General features: G+C 35.3%; 1 protein-coding gene across 1 annotated transcript in view; it reads right to left on the reverse strand.

The window, feature by feature from the left end:
• The window catches only part of NAV3 (neuron navigator 3), a 756,623-nt gene that overhangs the window by 298,341 nt on the left and 432,794 nt on the right, over positions 1–25,488 (reverse strand). The window contains 3 exon segments of the mRNA XM_053716761.1: positions 55–174; positions 5,674–6,057; positions 8,111–8,219. Of these exon segments, the coding sequence (XP_053572736.1) occupies positions 55–174; positions 5,674–6,057; positions 8,111–8,219 (613 nt within the window).

Below are 25,488 nucleotides of genomic sequence, written 5' to 3' on the forward strand. Positions count from 1 at the left end.
GAAATGCAGCAACTTGAACACATAACATTTTCAATAAAGCATAGCAACTCTTACCTGTCTGCATCCACAGTGACATCATGTACTCCTTTGTGAATGACATCACGAGAAGATGCAAGGTCAGGAATTCTGTTAAGACTTCTGGTGTAGAGATTGAGTCCCCCATCTGTCAAATAGCTAATTTAAAATAAAAAAAAAATACAAGAATTACTAGGTGGTACTATAAAGACAGTTATTTATTATTTATTTGTATTTTTCAGTTTTTGACTGTAAATAGAAAAAACATTTACTGATTAAAGTCATCAAAATATTTCTCAAAAACAAAACCATTAAATAAGGGAAAACATTTGTCTTATATTTTGCATTCCAGATTAGACATTTCCTAAAAATATTTTAAGACACTTGCAAAAGAACATAGTACTTAAATCAATTCTATCAGCCATATGAAAGAACAGTAATGTTTCAATATGTTATAAAAAAACGTTATTTGCCTGAAGTAATGTGAAGAATGTTAAGTATAACCTGCTAAAATTAAAACTGAAACGAATACTGCCGTATCAGATGTGTGCTGCCTATTAAGTCTCATTGGCCGATCCATACTTTCTATTAATACTCTTTGGGTGTACTTGTACTAGACTTGTGCAGGATCGAAAAATTTGTTTCGGTTAGGTTCAGATTTTTTTGAATTTCTGTTCGGATCGATTCGAATTCGGAAAAATTCGAATGAATTCGTTTCGGATTCGTTCCGGATTCAAATAAATTCGGCTGGATTCGGTTCGGAATTTCGGTAAGTGTTAGGTGGGATTAGACTAGTATTATGTACTGTATATTAGGTGTAACCCATAGCAGAGTGATATAACCTAATATACTGTACAATACTAGTGTAATCCATGGCCATTCGAACCTACCGAATAAATCCGAACTAATTCAGATTTATTCGGTAGATTCGGCAATATTTCAATTCGGAAATTTGAATCGATACGAATCTCCGAATTTAACGAATTCGGACGAATTTCCGAATCGATCCAAAACGAATCGCACATATCTAACTTGTACTCATTTGGCCATAATCATTAGTATGATGTTCATTAATAATACTGTAATAGTTTTAATTTACACTAAAACAACTTTAAAGGGACACTAAACACATTTTAATTACAAGACATTTCTGTTGTCTTGCTTCAAACATATCAGCTGAGTATAACACTTTTAAAACAAATTAACGTTGTTTGCTGCAATTGTTTTTCAGTAAACAAACTCCACCCACCACTTGGTCTATTTGGAGGAGCCTATACGGGCTTGACCCTGCAGACAACAAAGCTATCCACAGTCATTATGTTAATATAAAGTTAATAACTTTGCAGTTATCTACTAAAGCCAATTAGAGACAGATATGTGGTACGGTTAGCCTTAAGTAGTCTGTAGTGTGCATTTCCATTTTTAAAAATTAGTATAGGCTCAATATTCAGAGCTAAATTTCACAAAAAAGGGAACAAAATAAATAATGAAAGTATTTTGTTTTATTACACATAACTAATCATTAAAATACTAAAAAATAAAAAAACACGTTATAATTTATTACCTATCCCCCTTATGCCTGTATGTGGTAGATCTAATGGCAAACTTAAAACATATACTTTTTTAAAACAGACTGCTTCATATGTGGAATGGGAGATTCTACTTTAAACAACTTTAGACTTTAAAGGGACAGTCTACTCCAGAAATGTTATTGTTTAAAAAGATAGATAATCCCTTTATTACCCATTCCCCAGTTTTGTATAACCAACACTTTTTACCTCTGTGATTACCTTGTATCTAAGCCTCTACAGACTGCCCCTTTTGACAGACTTGCATTTTAGCCAACCAGTGCTGACTCCTATTTAAATTATTTAAATCTACATGAGTGAGCACAATGTTATCTATATGGCACACATGAACTAGCACTGTCTAGCTATGAAAAACTGTCCAAAAGATAAGTGGCGGCTTTTAAGTGCTTAGAAATTAGCATATGAGCCTACATAGGTTTAGCTTTCAACAAAGAATAACATGAGAACAAAGCAAATTTGATGATAAATGTAAATTGGTAAGTTGTTTAAAATTGCCCTATCTAAATCATAAAAGTTTAATTTTGACTAAACTGTCCCTTTAAAGTTTCTTACATTCAGTAACTGTGGATCACTCTACTGGCACTCTTGCTACAGATACATTATCTTAGATGTTACAAAAGTGACAAACTCTCTCTTTTTTGTAACATTGTATTGTTTTATATAAAAGATATTGCTGAGCAATCTGACATACCAAATTTATAAGCAAAAGATGTACTATAACACTTATACTTCCTTAAACAGATTTAAAGGGAAAGTAAAGTCAAAATTAAACTTTCACAATTCAGATAAAGTATTCAATTTGAAACAACTTTCCAATTTACTTCTATTATCAACATTTGATTTGTTCTCTTGCCATCCTTTTGTTAAAGAGTTAATCTAGGTAGGCTGATAGGAGTTTAAGAGCGTTTGTGTGTCTTTAGCATTCTATGGCACTGTATTAGCAACTATGTATAACTTTGCTTTAAATATTGTTGCAAACACTGTTGCCAGCTAGCTAAAGACACATGCAAACTGTCGCTTTCACTTTTAATACTTGCTGCAGTGTTATAGTGCTTTTATTTAGCTTTATTTTGAACTATAACTTGTGCCACGTATAATTATTTCCAGATTGTACAGCATAAAGAGGTTGAAGCATCTTTTATGCATTTCATGCTGGATATTTTTTGATTATGTGGATTGGCTATATATTTACAAAGTACTATTCTCTTTCTTGACAGGATCAGTGGGATTTAAATGATTAATCTGACACATTAGGTGATGAAGAAAAATAAACTGCAACATTATTTTATATATTCACCTATTGTTCAATTGTGACTTTGTACCATTCCAAAATGTTACAAGCACAAAACAAATCCTGGATAATTTTCTACTTCAATTAAACTATAGATTGGTGCGGTCTACCATACTACTGAATGGTTAATAGTGTTATTAAAGGGACATGAAACCCAATTTTTTTTCTTTCATGATTTAGAAAGGGCATGCAATTTTAAACAACTTTCTAATTTACTTCTATTATCTAATTTCCTCCATTCTCTCAATATACTCTGCTGAAAAGCATATCTAGATAGGCTCAGTAGCTGTTGATTGGTTGCTGCACATAGATGCCTTGTATGATAGGCTCATCCATGTGCATTGCTATTTCTTCAACAAAAGATAGCTAAATAATGAAGCAAATTAGATAGTATAAGTAAATTTGAATGCTGTTTAAAATTGTATTCTCTACTTGAATCATGAAAGAAAATGTTGGGGTTTAGTGTCCCTTTAATCCAAACGCTTGTTTGTAGCATATTAATTATCATCATTATTATTATCTATTGCACCTTAGCTGTACCACTAATTTGTTTCATTGGATTTTATTATAATTTACTACTGCCAATAAAAAATTATTAAAAACAATTTAGCACATTAATACCATTTTGAAATAATTTTAATTAAAGACATAAGTAATGAAAATGATTGTAATGGAGTAAAAGTGTTGATTTACAACAGCACAAATTGAAAAAATAATGAGTTTTTTTTCTGTTTGAAAACTCATTCTATACACCTGCTAATCTCAAATGAATTTTTATAGCATTGAAAATTAGGTTAGTCAGACTGGTAGAGCTGCAGATATACAGAACATCACTCCTGTTCTCAGTAGATAAATAACAGTGAAATGCCCATCAGTTGGTGCTAGAAATTGCATATTAGTATACATTGCAAAAAGACATCTAGAGGACATTTTAGTAGTAAATTTATATATAAGATTTCTAAACAACTATTGTTGCTTGTAAAGGTTTTGCAGTTAAAGGGACAGTATACACTCATTTTCATATAACTGCATGTAATAGACACTACTATAAAGAATAAGATGCACAGATACTGATATAAAAATCCAGTATACAACTTAGAAGCTCTAAGTTTAGCTCTGTTGAAAAGGTAGTTGGAAAGCCCCCTGCAAGTGGGAAATAAGACACTCCCTCCCCCCCCCCTTCTTTTGCATATGAAAAGACCCTTTACACAAACAGGAGCAAGCTGGAGTAGGTATCTGTCGGTATTCTCCTAAAACTTTGGGGCTTGGTTAGGAGTCTGAAAATCAGAGCAATGTTATTTAAAAATAAGCAAAACAAACTATACATTTAAAAAAAAAAAAAAAAGCTTTATGGGCTATATAAATAGATCATCTACAAAACATGTATGCAAAGAAAAAATGAGTGTATAATGTCCCTTTAAGGTCTGATATTTAAATGAATGCTACTAAATATCATACCCAATCATACTGATGGCAATTTAAATTATGATATATATAACATGGTCTGTTTTATGGATCTGCAAATTCATGCAATGATTTATTGTGTCACATGTTAGTAGAAAATGAGGGACTTTAATGTAACATACCTCCCAATATTTAAAGGGACAGTAAAGTCATAATTTGACATTTATGATTTAGACAGAGCATACAATTTTAAACAACTTTACAATTTACTTCCATTATTAAATTTGATTCCTTCTCTTGTTATCCTTTGCGGAAATGTTTATCTAGGTAAGCTCAGGAGCAGCAAATAACCTAGGTACTAGCTGCTGATTGGTGGCTGCATATATATATTTACAGATTGTCATTGGTTCATCCATGTGTTCAGTTATAAACCAGTAGTGCATTGCTGCTCCTTCAACAAATGATATCAAGAAAATGAAGCAAATTTGATAATAGAAGTAAAATGGAAAGTTGTTTAAATTGGTATGGTCTACCTAAATCATGAAATATTTTTTTTTGTTTAATGTCCCTTTAAGGTAATTTAATTGGAAGTAGAGGTAAGGGGTTGTTAGTGGCACAGAGGCAGGGATTTATGTTTGGGATGTGGTCTTGTAGATCACACAGAGCAGAGAGACCATCAGGCATACTAATCACTATTTCCGTATTTCTATTGGAGGGCATTACATACAGGGAGGAGGGCTGGGCTGCAGTAGAGAGGCCGTAGTTCAGAGCAACTTCTAATACATTGGTTTATGGAAAGTAGCAACGTAATGTAACTGCACAAGTAGTTGTAAAATAAATGAATATAGATGATATATACACTCACTAAACAACACTTTCTCATAAGTAACAAAATGAGCAATACTCTCATAGCAAAGGAATCTTACTCTTTTTATTGGATCCAAAACCATAAATAAAGACAAAGTTTCTGTTATTAACCCTTAATCACATCAAAATTACCTCAACATTATTTCATTTATAAAGGGGCGGGGGAACTCATAGATCGTAGATTTTAAAGATATTGTATACATTTTAAAGATATAGGACTCATAGATTTTAAAGATATAGTATACATCATTAAATTACATCCTAAAAAGCACCATTACTGATCTGGAGATCAATAAAGGTACATTTTAAAAATGACATGTTATAATTATCATGTTCCATTGATAAAGAATATTTGAGTGTTGCAATATTCATTTCCTTTTCACCCATTATTAATACATAGCATTGTTATATGAACATATAATATATCATTTTTCCTTCTCACCGATACAACATATAGTTAAATGCACACAAAAAAAACACATTGATGCAGAAAAGGAAATCACTCACCCACTGTTGATATCATCAGCCCTAAGACTCTTGCCAAGGATATCCCCATCACTCATATATCCTCCCACATCCACTTCTGAGGACAGGTCAAGGTCATGATTTCCCTTTTCGTTGATGTCAACTTGTGATATGTTGCCAAGACGGGATATGGCAGCACGTCGAAGAGGTGTTGTGTACATAAAGCGTGATGGGTCCGTATGTATAAAGCGCCCAGCATTGCTTCTCGGGTAAGCACCAACCAAAGATGGAGCATCTCCAGCTTGAAGCCTGGGGCTAGCTTGCCCAAGTCTCCAAGTCACTGCAGAGGATCTACCTGATAAACTGGGTAAACTTCTTCCACTAACTTCTGTTGTCACAGTGCTGTCAAAGGTTGTCTCAAGTGTACTGCCAAAAGAAAATATTTTCTTTAATAAAATATAAATGATATATATCAGGTGGCCATAATGTCACTAAATGTCAGTATATTCATGAATCCTGGATGAGCCTATCACCAGGCAGAACTTTATAGCTTTTTCTCAGGCTGTGATTTGAAGCCTATTCACAAACCAAAATATGTATTATAGTCACTTTGTGCATAGGACAATTCTCTTTCTGCAATTAACAGCTGTTACAGACAATTCAATCTTAATTATATTCAGTGTGTGCCCTTAGCGCTCTTGCATAGTCTTATTAATTTTCCTAATTAAGGATAAAAACCATGAACGCTGCCTATTAAAACCAGGCTTGTGCGATGTGCAAATGGAGCTAAAGGCCACCGACTAGTATTTTAATCTTTTGTCTCTAGGTCACATTAATAACAAAGCATTACTAAATAATGTGCAGAAAACTCCAAAAAATCAACGTATGGAATAATGCTTACAAAATGTTCTTTTTGCTTAAAAAAATAATCCACCTGGTTCCTACATTTACATATTTTTGCTCACCAATGATGTAAATGCACTTGATAAACAAGGTTGAGCATGATCAAGTATCCATGCCCAGAGCAACAAGCAATTAACCCCCCAATAATTGAAACCTCTGTATAAAAAAACAACACAACACTGGCATATTGTGCTTAAAGGTCCACAGTATTGTATTAAATATAAATGTAACAAACCAAGATTGTTGGGTTATTCCAATCCCCATATCATTGAACTATTCAAGCCTGACAAAATAACGTCTCTTTTATGGAACCACCTTCACTCAAGGTAACTAGTGTATGACACCAAAAAGACCAGGCAAACACTCCCTGTGACAAAAAAAAAAAAAAAAAAAAGAATATGACGACAGGCACATGCGAGCAAGCTCCTGCTCAGCTACTGTCTTAAAATTAGCAATACATAAGGGGAAACGCCCATTCCAATACCACTAAATGTTCACCCTGTCTCCACTTAATAAAGCAACATAAAAATCCTTCCCCCTTCATTTACCTATTTTAAAATTATTATTATTATTATTATTATTATTATTATTATCATCATCATCCAAACACAAAGACAATTCACTGTTGATACTAAAGAAATGTCACAATATGATTTTATTTACAATTTTACAATTGTTCTTTATTCAGTGATCCCCAATTCCACACCTATTTAGAGAGAAGTCATCTCACAGTTCATGATAATCCGTGTCTTTATTAAATAAACATTCATACTGCTCAATTAAAGGGACATGAAACCTATTTTTTTTATTTCAGAATTCAGATAAAGCAAACCATTTTAAATGACTTTCCAATTTATTTGTATTATCTAATTTGTTTTGTCTCTTTGTATCCTTTGTTGAAAAGAATACCTAGGTAGGCTCAGAAGTTGCTGGTTGGTAACTGCACATATATGCATTTTATCATTGGCTTTCAGCTTGCTCCTAGTAATGTATTATTGTTTCTTCACCAAAGGATACACAGAGAATTAAGCAAATTAGATAATAGAAGTACATTGAAAAGTTGTTTAAAACTATATCATCTGTATCATGAAAGAAAAACTTTGGGTTTCACGTCCCCTTAAGTAAAGAAAGAGTTTCTCCACACAAAACAATATTTGCAATTAATTTGTTCAATTTATAGCTAATTTTAATAAATGTTTTTGTTTAACATAGGATGGGTTTTCCAGCTACTTTTATTGAAACTTGTAAATACTTTTTTCATACATGTTTTCTGATGACCTATCAAATGTCTCATATGATAGCATTGTGGGCGCTCTGTTAATTACTCATGCCCAGTAGGCCCAGTAATATTACCAGCTTTCGCTGGGCATGCATAATGAAGAGAGTGCATGCATAATAAAGAGTGCATGAGCAAATCATACTCCCCTAGATTGATAAACAGGTGATTTGGTGTTGAGTGTAATATGAAAGTGAAGGATTACTGAGGATTAAAAAGAGCTGAGCGAGGGTTCAATTGTAAATACAAGCTATTTGTTGTTCTATAATGCTGCAGGCCTTTACTTATTTATACACATACCTGTGACTTATCTGTGTACCACGCAAGCTAGACATAGTTTCTTCTAGATTTTGTCTTAGATCTGCTATATTTTTTACTGTTCTCATTCTCCGTGTCTCTGGGTCCTCACCTGCAAAAAACAAAAATCATTTTAAAAACAAAATCAGTAGACAGATCTAAAGGACAGTTTTCTTAGAAACAACAAAGTATATGGATAGATAATATATAGATAGATACTAGATGATAGATAGATAGATAGACAGACACAGACAGACAGACAGATAGATACGATAGATAGAGATAGATAGATAGATAGATAGATAGATAATAAGCAGATAGATAGAAAGATTTTATTCCTCGTTTTAAGAACATACGTATGTAGTACAAAGAACAGACACAATTTTATTATTCATTACATTTTTAAAAAAAATCCACTTTTTTTTAGGATACCAAACTGCAAAATAACATCCCAGAGCACATAAAGAGGCATTATGACAAACCCCGTTATATGTATTAAAGGAACAGTAAACACCTAGTGATTTTTTATATACAATTATTATCTATACATCTCTGAACAACTTTACACTGTACTTTTAATATTTATTTTGATGCTTTTTTTAGCTCTGCAAATGTATGGTTTTCTGATTCTCAAAGCTAAATATGGATACTGCAGACATTTCAAGGGAAATCCTACTACATATTTGTCTCTAATTCGCTTCAACATAGAGAAAAAAGTGTATACACTATTCTATGTTAAGGATTTTTGCAGCCTTTTTTTTCCTGAGACCTCATATCTTTAAGCCCTTATAAATATTTTAAGCAATTTTTGGTTTAAATAATTTTTATTAGATAGTGTTAATAGTAGTGTAACTGTACTATTGTTTTTTAATGTATTTTTTATGTGTTTTGTGCAACTTTTTAGTCGAGCATAACAGTCAACCAGAGCTCCGAAGTCACGCTAACCTTACTCAAGTTAAAGTCAATTGCTCTCAAGCAACCATGTTTACTTTTAACCTGTAACACACAAGATAGAGAGGTAACAAAGAGAGGCAATAAACCCCTTTTCACTCGTTTGCTCCCCTCATTGGATTTAACACATAACATCAAAACAAAGCACTAAAAATATGACTATGGCAAGCCTTGTTGTCTGCAGACTCAAGTCCTTATTAGCTTTTCCAAATGAGTGGTGGGTAGCTATTGAAAAATATTTGTAGAAAACAAAATGTTAATTTGTTTTACAAATGTTTAGACTTGGTTGATGTGTTACTCTATAGCAAGACTGCAGAATTACCTTGCAACTGCAAAGTAGCTACTGTCCCGTTAAGATGTTTCTGACCAATCAACATACACTTAAACACATTATTTAATTGTTCTCCCTTTTCTAGTGCAAAATATATTCAGGGGTGTTAATCAACCCGATCATATGCAATTGGGCAGATTGATGTCCGCAGCCTCAGAGGATGCTTACGAGTTAAAGGGACATTCCAGCCTAAAATGGAATCAGCGTGGATGCATTTCAGTTGTGAATAGAAGCATTTTTGTACTATACATGTATTAGTAAAAATGCTTCTAATTAAAGCTATAGCTGTTTCAAAAGTGTATTTAAGTATGCACCCTGCACCAGCATTTTAAACACAGCACTTGCTCAGAGAACCTAAGGTGCTTGTACCATCTGGTAATGAATCAATTTGTTAATTGCTAACATGATACAAGCCCTACTTTCTCTCTGAGCAGCTGCAGTATTTAAAATGCTGATGCACTGAGAATACCTCTGTATGCTTTACATGCACGTGCAGAGAAAACGGTTAACACTAAAACAGTGATAACTTTTACTTGAAGCATTTTTGACAATACACATATATTGCAAATATATTTCTTTCCAAAGATGTAATTCATCTATGTGCATTTCAATTTTGACCGGAATGTCCCTTTAAGGAGCAGCAGTCTTAAGACCGCTACTTCTTAACTGCTGTTTCCGGCGAGCCTGAAGGAAATCACAATTTTCATAGGCAATATAAACAATGAATCCATATTACATTGTAATTTATTTTCCCTAAATATTTTTATTTCCTTTGGGGGTTATGCATTTTCAAATTTTCCAAATGATTATCTAAATCACAATAACGGTCTTCACTTTGACAAAAAATAAGCACAATTCTTAATGAATAATCTCACTATTTACACATTCCACCCCAAAAATCAGTGCATGCAATAATATTTTTTTTTTTAAATTGTTTGCTTGCAGCCGGATTGTCCACCACCCCCTAAAAAAGAAAGCTGGGGTACATACTGTGTAATAAAGTATGCTGCAATTTGTCTGACACAGTTACAGTGCATGCTACAATATCGTGTATGAATTCAATGAGCTCTAAATGATCAATTTAAAAGAATATAAAATTAACATTTAAAAGGTGATTTCCAGGAGTATATTTTTGATCTAAAAAAACAAAAACCTGCAAAGGATTCAAAACAATTACAGTTATTGATGTTTATTAAATTGTTATTTGTATGCAGATTGTTTGCAATGCAGTGCTTAATTTCTGATATATTCCATGTAATTATAAAAACAAATTAATACAATCCCTTTAATTAAAAGGAAGGACTGAGATCTCCCACCCATAGGGATACATAACTGGTTTTCAAACCTATCCTCAGGCCTCCCCAACAGGCCAGGTTTTCTGGATTACCTTGGACGAGAGCAGGTAAAATAACCATGTTTACAGCTCATTATTTCAACTGTGCTCCAGTTCGGAAATCTTAGTCAGAAGTTAAGAGTTTTATGGTACAACGCTGTAACATAAAACTCATAACTAAAGTGCTAAAAAGAACACTAACACCCATAAACTACCTATTAACCTCTAAACCGAGGCCCTACCGCATCGCAAACACTAAAATACATTTTTTAACCCCTAATCTGCCGCTCCGGACACCACCGCCACCTACATTATATTTATGAACCCCTAATCTGCTGCCCCCAACATCGCCGACACCTACATTATATTTATTAACAATATGGTGAAATGAGAGGGCGCTAAAAGCTGGTATACTTAACACACCTAATTGTTTATGATATATATCAAAGGTAAGAATTCATAAGAGACGGTAATTTTAACAATCATTTACTAGTGGGAATATTCCCTAATTTGTGCAATACATAAATTCATAAAACAATATATGAAAACAATTTCAAACACATAAAAATTGACACGATATCTGTATCTTGTGTGTAGGAATACCACCCTGATAAAAATATGATATAAAATGCGCTCTTAAAAATGCTTAAAACCTTAAAATAAATTTAAATTTATTCCAGAATATAATGGACAGTCTCTATAGTCCTTATAAATCTTCAACAGATGAAATCCCTTTTATTTGTATGGTATATTACATACGAGACTTATCTCCGTGGTTATACTCAATACACTGGGTAAAGCCGACAAATAGTTTCTTATTTTGGATACTTTGTATCTTTGTTTTGTTATGATGTATCTTTAACTCACAGATAGTTGCAGCGGCTGTAACCAAATGCCGCTGTGATGCGTCCAGAATACTGTGGTCTTTTATCACAACACGCTCCTTGCGTGTGGGCCGCTCTGTATGCTGCAGCTCCTGGTCTCTGGCACAGGATTCACCACTCCCTCCGTGGGGAGGTGACCGGCTAAGGTACGCCGCTCCCTGCGTGTAAGTACCTGACGGGCTGTTGTCTTTAGCTTCAAATGTTCACAGCTCCCTGCTTGTGAAAGATAGTCTGGATCTTCTTAAGTACAATCCTGGAGGTGGAATCAGCACCCGCTCTTAGCGTTAATACGCGCGGGCAAATACTAGGTACCTAGTGGGTTTGATTCTGGTGAACAGGCAACTTCTTACTTCTACGCGTTTCACCCTTGTATATGGGCTTTATCAAGATGTTGATAAAGCCCATATACAAGGGTGAAACGCGTAGAACATTTGAAGCTAAAGACAACAGCCCGTCAGGTACTTACACGCAGGGAGCGGCGTACCTTAGCCGGTCACCTCCCCACGGAGGGAGTGGTGAATCCTGTGCCAGAGACCAGGAGCTGCAGCATACAGAGCGGCCCACACGCAAGGAGCGTGTTGTGATAAAAGACCACAGTATTCTGGACGCATCACAGCGGCATTTGGTTACAGCCGCTGCAACTATCTGTGAGTTAAAGATACATCATAACAAAACAAAGATACAAAGTATCCAAAATAAGAAACTATTTGTCGGCTTTACCCAGTGTATTGAGTATAACCACGGAGATAAGTCTCGTATGTAATATACCATACAAATAAAAGGGATTTCATCTGTTGAAGATTTATAAGGACTATAGAGACTGTCCATTATATTCTGGAATAAATTTAAATTTATTTTAAGGTTTTAAGCATTTTTAAGCGCGCATTTTATATCATATTTTTATCAGGGTGGTATTCCTACACACAAGATACAGATATCGTGTCAATTTTTATGTGTTTGAAATTGTTTTCATATATTGTTTTATGAATTTATGTATTGCACAAATTAGGTAATATTCCCACTAGTAAATGATTGTTAAAATTACCGTCTCTTATGAATTCTTACCTTTGATATATATCATAAACAATTAGGTGTGTTAAGTATACCAGCTTTTAGCGCCCTCTCATTTCACCATATTGTTTGTTCCATTTCTATCCTGGGGAGATAGTGGAGAGTGGCTTAAGTATTCTTTTTAGATTTTAGCGCTGAAATTCCTGTGCCATTTTTATATTTATTAACCCCTAAACTGTCGCCCCCAATCTACACATTTTAACCCCTAATCTGCCGCCCCAACGTCGCCGCCACTATAATAAATGTATTAACCCCTAAACCTAAGTCTAACCCTAACACTCCCTAACTTAAATATAATTTAAATAAATATAAATAAAATTACAATAATTAGCTAAATTATTCTTATTTAAAACTAAATAATTACCTATAAAATAAACCCTAAGCTAGCTACAATATAACTAATAGTTACATTGTAGCTAGCTTAGGGTTTATTTTTATTTTACAGGCAAGTTTGTATTTATTTTAACTAGGTAGAATAGTTATTAAATAGTTATTAACTATTTAATAACTACCTAGCTAAAATAAATAGAAATTGACCTGTAAAATAAAACCTAACCTAAGTTACACTAACACCTAACACTACACTATAATTAAATAAATTAACTAAATTAAATACAATTACCTAAATTAAATTAGCTAAAGTACAAAAATCCCCACTAAATTATAGAAAATAATAAACAAATTACAAGATATTTAAACTAATTACACCTAATCTAATAGCCCTATCAAAATAAAAAAAAGTCCCCCAAAATAAAAAAAACCTAGCCTAATCTAAACTATCAATAGCCCTTAAAAGGGCCTTTGGTGGGGCATTGCCCCAAAGTAATCAGCTCTTTTACCTGTAAAAAAAATACAAACAACCCCCCCAACACTAAAACCCACCACCCACACAACCAACCCCCGAAATAAAATACTATCTAAAAAAACGTAAGCTCCCCATTGCCCTGAAAAGGGCATTTGGATGGGCATTGCCCTTAAAAGGGCAGTTAGCTCTTTTGCGACCCAAACCCTAATCTAAAAAATAAAACCCACCCAATACACCCTTAAAAAAACCTAACACTAACCCCCTGAAGATCGACTTACTGTTCTGAAGATCCGACATCCATCCTCAAGGAAGCGGCAAAAGTCTTAATCCAACCGGGCCGAAGTCCCTTAGATTCCGATTGGCTGACAGAATTCTATCAGCCAATCGGAATTAAGGTAGAAAAAATCCTATTGGCTGATGCAATCAGCCAATAGGATTGAAGTTCAATCCTATTGGCTGATCTAATCAGCCAATAGGAGTGAGCTCACATTCTATTGGCTGATTGGAACAGCCAATAGAATGCAAGCTCAATCCTATTGGCTGATTGCATGAGCCAATAGGATTTTTTCTACCTTAATTCCGATTGGCTGATAAAACTCTATCAGCCAATCGGAATCTAAGGGACGCCATCTTGGATGACATCACTTAAAGGTACCTTCATTCGTCATTAGTCTGTCGGATGAAGAGGATGCTCCGCGTCGGATGTCTTGAAGATGGAGCCGCTCTGCGTCGGATGGATGAAGATAGAAGATGCTGTCTGGATGAAGACTTCTGCCCATCTGGAGGACCACTTCGGCCCGGCTTGGATGAAGACTTCTCCCGGCTTCGTTGAGGACTTTGGCCCAGTTGGATGACAACTTCTGCCGCTTCCTTGAGGATGGATGTCGGATCTTCAGAACAGTAAGTCGATCTTCAGGGGGTTAGTGTTAGGTTTTTTTAAGGGTGTATTGGGTGGGTTTTATTTTTTAGATTAGGGTTTGGGCTGCAAAAGAGCTAACTGCCCTTTTAAGGGCAATGCCCATCCAAATGCCCTTTTCAGGGCAATGGGGAGCTTAGGTTTTTTTAGATAGTATTTTATTTGGGGGGTTGGTTGTGTGGGTGGTAAGTTTTACTGTTGGGGGTTTGTTTGTATTTTTTTTTACAGGTAAAAGAGCTGATTTCTTTGGTGCAATGCCCCGTAAAAGGCCCTTTTAAGGGCTATTGATAGTTTAGTTTAGGCTAGGGTTTTTTTTATTTTGGGGGGGCTTTTTTTATTTTGATAGGGCTATTAGATTAGGTGTAATTAGGTTAAATATCTTGTAATTTGTTTATTATTTTCTGTAATTTAGTGTTTGTTTTTTTGTACTTTAGCTAATTTAATTTAGGTAATTTATTTTAATTATAGTGTAGTGTTATTGTAACTTAGGTTAGGTTTTATTTTACAGGTACTTTTGTATTTATTTTAGCTAGGTAGTTACTAAATAGTTAATAACTATTTAATAACAATTCTACCTAGATAAAATAAATACAAACTTGCCTGTAAAATAAAAAAAAACCCTAAGCTAGAAACAATGTAACTACTAGTTATATTGTAGCTAGCTTTGGGTTTATTTTATAGGTAAGTATTTAGTTTTAAATAGGAATAATTTAGTTAATTATAGTCATTTTATTTATATTTATTTAAATTATATTTAAGCTAGGGGGTGTTAGGGTTAGGTTTAGGGGTTAATACATTTAGTATAGTAGCGGCGATGTTGGGGGTAGCAGATTAGGGGTTAATAAATGTAGGTAAATGGCGGCGGTGTTAGGGACGGCAGATTAGGGGTTAATAATATTTAACTAATGTTTGCAAGGCGGAAGTGCGGCGGCTTAGGGGTTAATATGTTTATTATAGTGGCGGCGACATTGGGGCGGCAGATTAGGGGTTAATAAATATAATGTAAGTGTCAGCGATGTTGGGGGCAGCAGATTAGGGGTTCATAACTATAATGTAGGAGGCGGCGGTGTCCGGAGCAGCAGATTAGGGGTTAATAAATATAATGCAGGTGTCAGCGATGTCTGGGGCGGCAGATTAGGGGTTAATAAGTGTAAGATTAGGGGTGTTTAGACTCTGGGTTCATGTTAGGGTGTTAGGTGTAAACATAACTTTTATTTCCCCTTATGAATCAATGGGGCTGCATTACTGAGTTTTACGCTGCTTTTTGGACTTTTTTTTAGACTTTTTTTCAGCCGGCTCTCCCCGTTGATTCCTATGGGGAAATCATGCACGAGCACATACGACCAGCTCACCGCTGACTTAAGCAGCGCTGGTATTGGAGTGTGGTAAGGAGCAAAATTTTGCTCAACGCTCACTTCTTGCCTTTTAACGCCGGGTTTGTAAAAACCCGTAATACCAGTGGTGTATGTAAGTGAGCGGTGAGACAAAACTGCTCGCTAGCACCGCATAGCCTCTAACGCAAAACTCTTAATCTAGCCGACAGTTTTATTATAGATTCCTTATATAAATAATTGTAGTTCAATGACAATGAACCATCACATTTAAAATGATGTGCAGCTTATTTATATGTTCCTAAAAAAATGACCGCAGTTCTGCACGGTTTTACAGACTTTCTGTTCTTCAGCTACTGTTTCATTCAATCTCCCTCACAAACACAGAGGATTTTCATATTTTTGCCACTGACCAAGCATAGTTGCAGAAAGCTTTATATAGTCCTTTTGATGCTCTGAGTACCTCACATATGTGCATCAGAGAGTGCTACTGGTAATCTATTAATGACTCCAATCTGCTAAAAAACTTACAGGAGCACCAAGGAAGTGGGTAAAAATCAAATACTTTATTTAGGTTTGAAAGGGTATCATAACCCTGAGGGTAAAATACAGAAAATTATCAGAAGAAAAAAGGCTGACCGGTTTCGGCTGTTTGCCTTACTCCTAGCCTGCTTAAAACTACATGCTGATTTCCCATTCTAAAAAACATTCATCTGATTGCCCATTGGATGTAGGGGTGCACACCCCTCTCTCTCTTAAACCAATCGGGACATATCTAATTATACTCAGTCCTAACTTACAAACAGCTTATGAGTTGACAGATAGATTGCTACTATTACATGTAAATTGTTACAAACAATTACAAATAAACATCGATGTAAAGTACCTGAGATCTGGAAGGAAAATTCTCATTGTATTCATTGTCTTTATATTTTTGCGCTGTGCTACACCAGATCTAAGGATCCTCCTGTGCCGACTTCTAATAGGCAGGCAGTGTAAAATGTTGCATGTTTACTATTTACTTCTGGTTGATCAACTTAGTAGGTCCATTCCCCAATTCGCCAACCTATCAGACGCTGTAATTAGCGTAACTATTGGCAGACTAAAGTGTTAACCGCCTGGAGTCAGCCTGAGTAAAAATATGCAGTGTTCAATGCTTTTCATTAGTCGCCACCGATTGGTCCCTTCTCAAATGTACCAACCAATCAGACGCTACACCTTACGTAACCTTTCATAGACTAAAGGGCTCCCCGCATGATAATATACTATGACTCAAATAAAGCTATCCAATTTACAATATGTGTGATCTCTGTTGGTGTTCTAACCTAAGTTAGCATTCAGATAGCTTATTCTCATTTGCTGTCAAATTCCAGAGATAACAATTTGGTCTTTACAGTCACTGAATGTTCCCCACACTTAACTTAGCTGTACCTATAAACTGGTGTGAAGTGTGTGTCGCCAATCTCCTAGCCCCTGCAAATAACCCCAATATGTAAGTGTTATATGCGGGAACATATTTAGCCTTATCAAGGTATGTGATACATTGTTCTTTACTAGACCCATTGTATGTAGAAAGGGACCATGCCGGATAGTGCAATGTTTGAAACTCCTATATTCTAATTTAATACGGTAGCTATGATCTGCTTACAGGCAGGCTCTTAACAAACTAATCTATAACTGTCCCTTCACATTTAATCAGGGCACTATTCTATGGTGTATCATATTATTTTCGCTATCTCCTAACTTCTGCTCACTAAGCTATAAGGCCACAGGCAGAACAAACTCTATACACCTCCACTTCGAGCTATATTGTGGGGAAATGTGGTATCCTACTTTGCACCTTAGAGGCAATTACCTGAATATTCTGTGCTAATTAAGTATGTGTATTTAAGTATACGGATTAAATTGAATTGGAAGTATACAAAATATGCATGTTAACCACTGTGGGGATGCGGAGTTGCTAATTAATGACCTATGGCATTTCGTTTGCCCTCTATCTACTATATTTATATTGTAATACTTTGTATGTATGATCTGTAGTTTCTGCTGTGCAACAGATATTTCCCTCAGCAAATAAATAGTTATAATAGGTTAAAGCCTCTATAATACTTAGAAATCTCAGGTCCTTCCCTCTCTGTTATAAAGACAACATTTTAGCTGCTAACATTGCTGAAAATATTCCCTTTTAAATGCAAGCTGAGCTACATATATCATCAGGCAAAGTAGACAGCTCCCTCAGAATGTCTTTAGACTGATCAAGCGTTGTGTACAAAATGGATAGCAGCGTGTGCGTGCTACATACACCATAAATATGCACTTTAGGATGTGTAGCTATTTTGTATGAAAATATGTGCTTGGGGCCAGTGTGTGAATGAAGTCACATGGTGCAAGTGACATCACTGGACACAAGGGTCACAAAACAGAAGCTAGAAGCTCCAGAAATGTATATCCAGCACAGCATGAATCTGGCTTTTTGATCTGAAGCTGTAAAAATAAAAATAGAATGTCTTCCCTCTACAGGAGGTTATGATTTGTTTTGACATTTCTTAAGGCTGTCAGTAGATTTTAGCAGACTGCATTTTTTTTTTAAAGTAAGTGGAGTAAACATTTAAACAATTTTCTATATCTTATAAAATCAGTTTGATTTATCAAAATTCATTCTTTTTCTGATAATATTATTTCTGGTTTAAGTAAACAAAAAAACTAATTTTCTCGATATACACCAATTGATCTGTACAATAAAATCTACAAAATTGCAATGCTGATTTCCCAGATGCACTACATTAATTATTGAAGAATAGATTGACGTACACTGCCATGGTGTGTATTAAATATAAGTTTTATGTTAAAAATGATATAATGATAGCAAAAATCCAACAACTCTTAAGGCTCTTTAGGATATAAAGCTCTCCGCTCTGGCGAGATGACCTAAAAAGACTCCAGGGCTGGACTGGGAAATCAGACTGGGAAGGTTTAAAGACCAGCCCCAGAATTCCCCTGGTCCTGCCTCTACCCCCAGCCCTTTAGGCCCTGCCTTCACACCCCATACTTTGCCTAGGGCTTTTTTCTAGCCACTACAGTTCCCCACAACCTCGTCAGGAGAAAAGTGGCCTTGAAGAAATGCACTATGCATGAGCACAAAGATTGTTCAGTGACCTCCCTGACCAAGGGTTTGGCTCTACAGCAACGGTGGCCCACCGAGAAAAGTCCCGGTATCCCAGTGGGCCAATCCGGCACTGAAAAACTCTTCAGTACTGCGAGATCCTTCAAATTATTTTCAAATGGCAAATTTGAGCTTGAGATCGGTTTATTTCGCTAGGCAGAATTCTGTATATGAAGGGATAGCTCATACATTGCAATATAATGCTCATAAAAGCCCCCTAAAATTTGTGAGATTTCTTTCCATGCTATTGAGTTTTTGATCATCAGTCCCTAAATGATGTAGAGTGAGGTTAATTTTCATCAGTGAGTGGAGTACAAATAGTCTCCCAAAAATAATATAATTGATCACAATCAACATAGAAAACTAAACAAAAACATTTGTAAATGCAATTAGCATATACCCAATAGAATTTGTTAGCCCAATACATTTTTTTACAAAAGCTAAATGGAAGGAACAAGAAAAATATCTTTGAGATGTTATATATTTCTAAAAGGATGATGATTTGTATTACATTACAAATGAAAACAAGATTAAAAAAAAGAAAATATACAATATATATATATATATATATATATATATATATATATATATATATATATATATATATATATATATAAAAGACATAGTTGAACAAGAGTAAAATAATAAACTATAGGCTTTATTCAAAATGACACATGGTTCATTTTCAAGCATGTTTGCTTTAACCTGTGTTGTATTTTCAAGCAGACTGATATTTGTATGAATGGCAGCACATTTTCAAGCAGCATTTAAAAAATAAAAAAAACGGAGAAATTGGGGTGTTACATGCAAGTGAAAAAGGGTTTATGTTTTTCACGGGTGTTTGTGTGCACCAGGTTTACCACTCCTATTACAAGTGGAAAGTAAATGTGATTTACGCTACAATGATTACCACTCCATCAAGAGCTCTGGTTAACTGTTTTGCGAAACAAAACACAACAAAAATATTACAAAGTACAGTTACACTCATAACAACACCATCACATAAAAATTATTAAAAACAAAAAGTTATAAGGGTTCAAAGATATGAGGTCTCAGGTGTTAGAATAAAAAGGCAGACAAAGGGCTAAAAATAGAGATGCATACATATACAGTATATATGTGTGTGAGTGATTGTGTGTACAGATATATTTAAATGTGTATATATGTATTTACAGACATATTTACACATATAATCACATCACTACATATGTACACACACATTTTATATATATATATCAATACATATATATGTACACAAACACATTTTTATATAGATGATTGGTGTAAAAATGTGAATCAAAAGGAATGGGTACAATTGGAGCATAACTTAACACAAGATAGACAATTGGGGGGTAGATGTTGGTTACCAATAAAAACTTGGCCAAAAATATCTTTAACTTACCCTATAATACATGAAGTTTTCAGGACATGGAAAATTACTCTTAATTGTTCAAATTCTATTTCATCCATACCATCCCCACTCACATGATTTCTATTGGATGATTCATTACCATTTAGTGAATACTCAAGTTGTATTAACATAAAATCATTAAGCGATGCGCTACCATTTTACACCTTGATGTGTGGAAACAACTTAAAGACTAAGGAGGAGCCAGTAGACAATGGTGCTGAATTATTTAACAATTGGTTAAGCTATCTCCAACTTAAACATCTTTTATCAACACATCCTGACAAATACAATTTAACTAGACAAAGACTCCCATTTGAAATGCTATGCTCAGGAAATATCCAAACCAAAAGGCCCACTATCCCTGATATCTAAATTATGAAATACCTCTAAGACCCCTAGACTACTCTCATATACAAATGCTTGGTTACACAAAACCATTTCACCTCTTTCAAGGAAAGAATGGAATTAAATTTTCGCAAGACACGCTAAATCATCCATCTCAGCTTCTATTCTAGAAACGAATTATAAACTATTAATGAGGTGGTATCTAACCTCGAATAGACTTAAAGCAATTTACCCAAATTCATCTGACCAGTGTTGGAGAGTTTGCGGGGAACGCTCATACATATATGGTGGCGATACCCAAAATTATCTAATTATTGGTCCTTAATAATAAAAGAGATAAATAGGCTACTTAAGATCCAAATACCAATGGACCCTATTATTATTCTAATATATAAACCAATATCTAAACTTTCAAAAGCTCAGTTTAGAGCACTACTGATTCTTTTAAATAGTGCCAAACAGGCTATACCTAGATATTGGAAACAAACTAAGATTCCATCTGTATCAGAATGGCGATCGCAAGTACACTCTACAGTCTCACTGGAAAAAAACACATTACCAGCTAATGGATCACATGGATTTATATGTTGAAATTGCAACAATCCTGGAGGTTATAGTCTAAGGATAAATAAACAAAAAATAAAATAAATAAAAATCAACACGGTGATAGATTTATACACAAAGTAAAGACCAATTTATAACAACGCAGAAGATGTCACATTATTATTTTATTTCTATCTTTTCTCATTTATTTTGTTATTCAATGAATGTACTAGTTCTAAAATATGTCATTTTTATTTTTATTTCCAATAATTGTTTATATATGTATCATTGTCCTTAAGGAACATACTATGTTCTGATGTGGTGGATCTCACAGATTCTTCATGGACTCTTTGGACAAGCATTGAATGTCAGGAAACTAGAGATAGATTATCCTAAATTTGATGGTATATTAAGGGTTGCACTAATTGAATCCAAAAATGTCATCTTAAACACGAAACACACAAAATACCTCAGGGACCAATCAGACTATGACAATCACACTGTCTACATATGGAGTCATTCAAATAGAAATCAAGGTAGCAGGTCCAGTAACAGAAGAGGTAGATCTATGAGTAGAAACAGAGGCAGGGGAGGGAATCAGGTTTCCGACCACTCACATACAGGACCAGGTCGAGTTTCAGACAGTGAGGCAGAATCAGGGGACAAGACAGGTGAATCAGGAGGGGAGGAGACAGGAGCAATACCCAAAGGCATATTGAAGAACACACAAAAACAAGTTACCATCAAAACCTTAGCCCCTGTTTATAAACCTTATCAAGTGAAACCTACTAAGCAGAACACACAAGGTGCCCAATCCTCTATGACTAGTACATTGAATAAGAATTCTAACACCAAATATGTTAGTGGTAATAATCAGCCTACAAACATTAATACTACAAACACAGGGGAAAACCGTCGAGTATTCGAGCAGGTTTTTTACCAGACCAAGGAGAAAACAGGCATAGGTCAGGAAAAACAGGAAAGATACGCACTGAGAGGGAACAAGGTGACCAAATATCAATAAAAAATGAATATAATGTCATAACCCTTTCTACCATGCCTCTTACACATATACAACTTAAGGTACTTAGTTACGGTCTGACTTTTGCCCCTTCCTGTAATTTTGACCTTTTCAGAACCATGTTGGATGTAAACAGACTGATTAGAAACCTAACTCAGGTGAAAGTCTTGCAATCACCACTTTGATCCAACATGGTTCTGATATAACAACGCCACTTAATTTTTCGGAGGCATGTGATCTAATCACATTGCAGAACTTAGATGGAAATGGGGATTCCATGGATCCACAAAATTTGGTAAATGTTTTAGTGGCTTTAAGAAAAAAATCAGAATTCTACCCTATACAGACAAGAGGTTCTGTTTTAGAAACTTTTTTTAAGAGAGTTGAAAAAGATCTTTCCCAGCTTTCTTCCACTACTGGTAATAATAGGGATGTAAGTATTAAATCTAACCTATCAGGCAAAGAATGACAAGCTCTTTTTGAATTGCAAAAAACAAGAACCTTGTGATCCGCTCAGCGGACAAGGGAAGTTCAGTGGTCGTCTTAGATAGAATAGCCTATATTAGTGAAGCCCACAGACAGCTACATGAAACAACAAATTATATAGTGTTGGACAGGGATCCTACTAGGATCTTTCAATGAGAACTTAAGACACTCTTGGATGATGGGCATTTTGACTTAGCCACCTATGTGTATTTATATACTGAATATCCGGTGGTGCCCAACTTCCACCACCTTCCAAAGGTGCATAAAACCTTGACGCCCTTTTGTACCCTTTTGTGGCTAGCTTACAGAGCCATCTTAAGGATACAAAAGACCTATTAAACCTTATGGAGGAATTTAGATGGGACACAGGAGCTTACAGATAGCTCACAGTAGACATGGTGGCCCTGTACTCCTCTATTCCACATGAGGAAGGCTTGAGGGCCATTAGTTATTTTTTGGATAATTTTCCACTTTTGATACTAGCCTTGTAGAGTATATTTTGAGGGTCACATGCTTCATGCTTACACACAACTATTTTCGTTTTGAAGATACTTTTTATCTCCAGAGATGTGGGACAACCATGGGGGCAAAATTTGCACCCTCATATGCCAACCTTTTTATGGGCTGGTGGGAGCTGTCCCACATCTATGGAGATGAAAACCAACATAAGGATCATATCGCTTTTTATAGGCGATATATAGATGATCTTCTCTTTGTGTGGAAAGGCCCAGATTTTCACTTGACAGATTTCATTAGCAGACTTAATTAGAATATGGTGGGTTTAAGCTTTACGTTCGAGCAACATCTGACAGTGATAAACTACTTAGATCTCTCTTTGACAACTGATGAGGGAGGTCGAGTCCTTAGTAGCATTTACAGAAAGCCCATTACAAAGAATACTTTGTTACACGCTAAAAGCTGCCACCCTAAACATGTACCATTGGCGGTAGCCAAAGGAGAACTGATAATGATAAAGAGAAATTGTACAGAAGAATCTGTTTATTGCACACAAAGTCAAGACCTAAGAATAAGGTTACTAAAGAGGGATTATCCTAAATATGTTATCGACCAAGCACAATCTCAGGTAGACAAAATAGAAAGAAAAAAGCTACTCAGAGGCCCTAAATCTACTACTAAACTACAGGAAACCTTGTCCCATGATAGGGTAACCTTTGTCACAGATTATAGTACGGAGTATAAAGACATCTGTTTTATTGTGAGCAAACACTTTAGACTTTTGTAAGCCGATGATAGACTTGTAAGTTGTGTAGACAACGGCTTGCGTTGTTCCTACAGAAGAAGTAGAACCATAGGTAATATACTGTCTCCATCCGAACTTCCTCGTAGTTCAGAAAATGAACAGGGGTCCTCGCTCAGACATAGGGGGATGTACAGGTGTGGCAAATCCAGATGCAAACCATGCGATTACAGTATTATCTCGGAGGAATTTCACTCTGAAGTCACAGGTGAAGTGTTTAAGATCTCTGCCTGCCTCAACTGTACATCCTCCTATGTCATTTATTTACTCACGTGCTTTGAATGTCACCTACAGTATGTGGGCCTCACCAGCACTGAAGTGAATGCCAGGATACGTAATTATCTATCTACAATCAAAATTGGTGAAGCCACAACTCCCCTTGTAAAACATTCCAAAATGTGTTCATAATAAAAGCAGCGCCACCTTGAGGCGGCAAGCCAATGAATGGGTTAAAACTCCTTTAGGTGGAGGGGATAGAGGTCAGATTTTAGGTAAACGTGAAATGTTTTGGGTGTTCAGGCTACAGACTCGAGCCCCTAAAGATCTCAATTCTGAATACGACCTTATTAATTATTGGAAATAAGAGGTTGTTCCCCCCCAGGGCATAGACATAAAGATTGATGGTCTCTCATTATCTCAAATATGAAACAGTGTCAGTTCCATCCTTATCCCTTTCAATTCCAGATATTTTTGATATTTTTATTTTTATTTTATTTTTAGTTGTCATTATTTCTCAAATTATATCCCCTTGCCTCCTGGTTTTCACTTATACCTGGAAATGCACAAACACACTAATTTTTATAGAGACCATGATGCTGGTCAGTAATTATATGTGTGTGCTTCCAGTTTTCAGCTTCAAGGTGAATACGTAAGGGGCATTCTTTCTCCTAGTCAACGTGTGTAGAGACACATGCCTATGGTAATTGGCACACACTTCTGTATTGAGTTTGTACACTCCTTGTTTTCTTTAGTCTCCTCACGTCATTTATAAGGTGTAGGATATGTGAAGGTAATGATTTCCTTATGCTATCTATAATGTTTAGGCTGGTATATTCACATATAGTAAAATGTTTGCCTACATCAAGTACAGAGGTTATATTATTCACATTCATTTAAATCTTTGTAATTATGTATGTATATTTCTTTCCCGGTATGACAATGGATAAAGTCTTTGTTTTCATTATCTCTCACTCTTTCGCTATGGGGACATGAATAAAAACTCTCTCTTTCTCACCAGCATTCCACACGTATTGCCTGCTATTAATATTATTAGGTGCTACAAATTGGGCAGGATGTTAAAAAAAATGAACACACTACAAATACAAAAAAAAAAAAGATTTTAACTTCTATTTCATTGAAAGAATAATGCAAAACATTTCAATGCAGTCTTTCTAGAATGAATGACTCAGTAGGCTGAGAGGACCTGTTGCTGTTTTGTGGGAAGGGCCGCATTGAAATGGGGTGCGGTTGTGGGTGTGACCGGGCAGTTCGTAGGTGTGTCAGAGGGATTTTTGGGCCTTCTTGAGTGGTCC

Source organism: Bombina bombina, chromosome 6 (genome assembly GCF_027579735.1).
Source record: "Bombina bombina isolate aBomBom1 chromosome 6, aBomBom1.pri, whole genome shotgun sequence".
Lineage (NCBI taxonomy): Eukaryota > Metazoa > Chordata > Amphibia > Anura > Bombinatoridae > Bombina > Bombina bombina.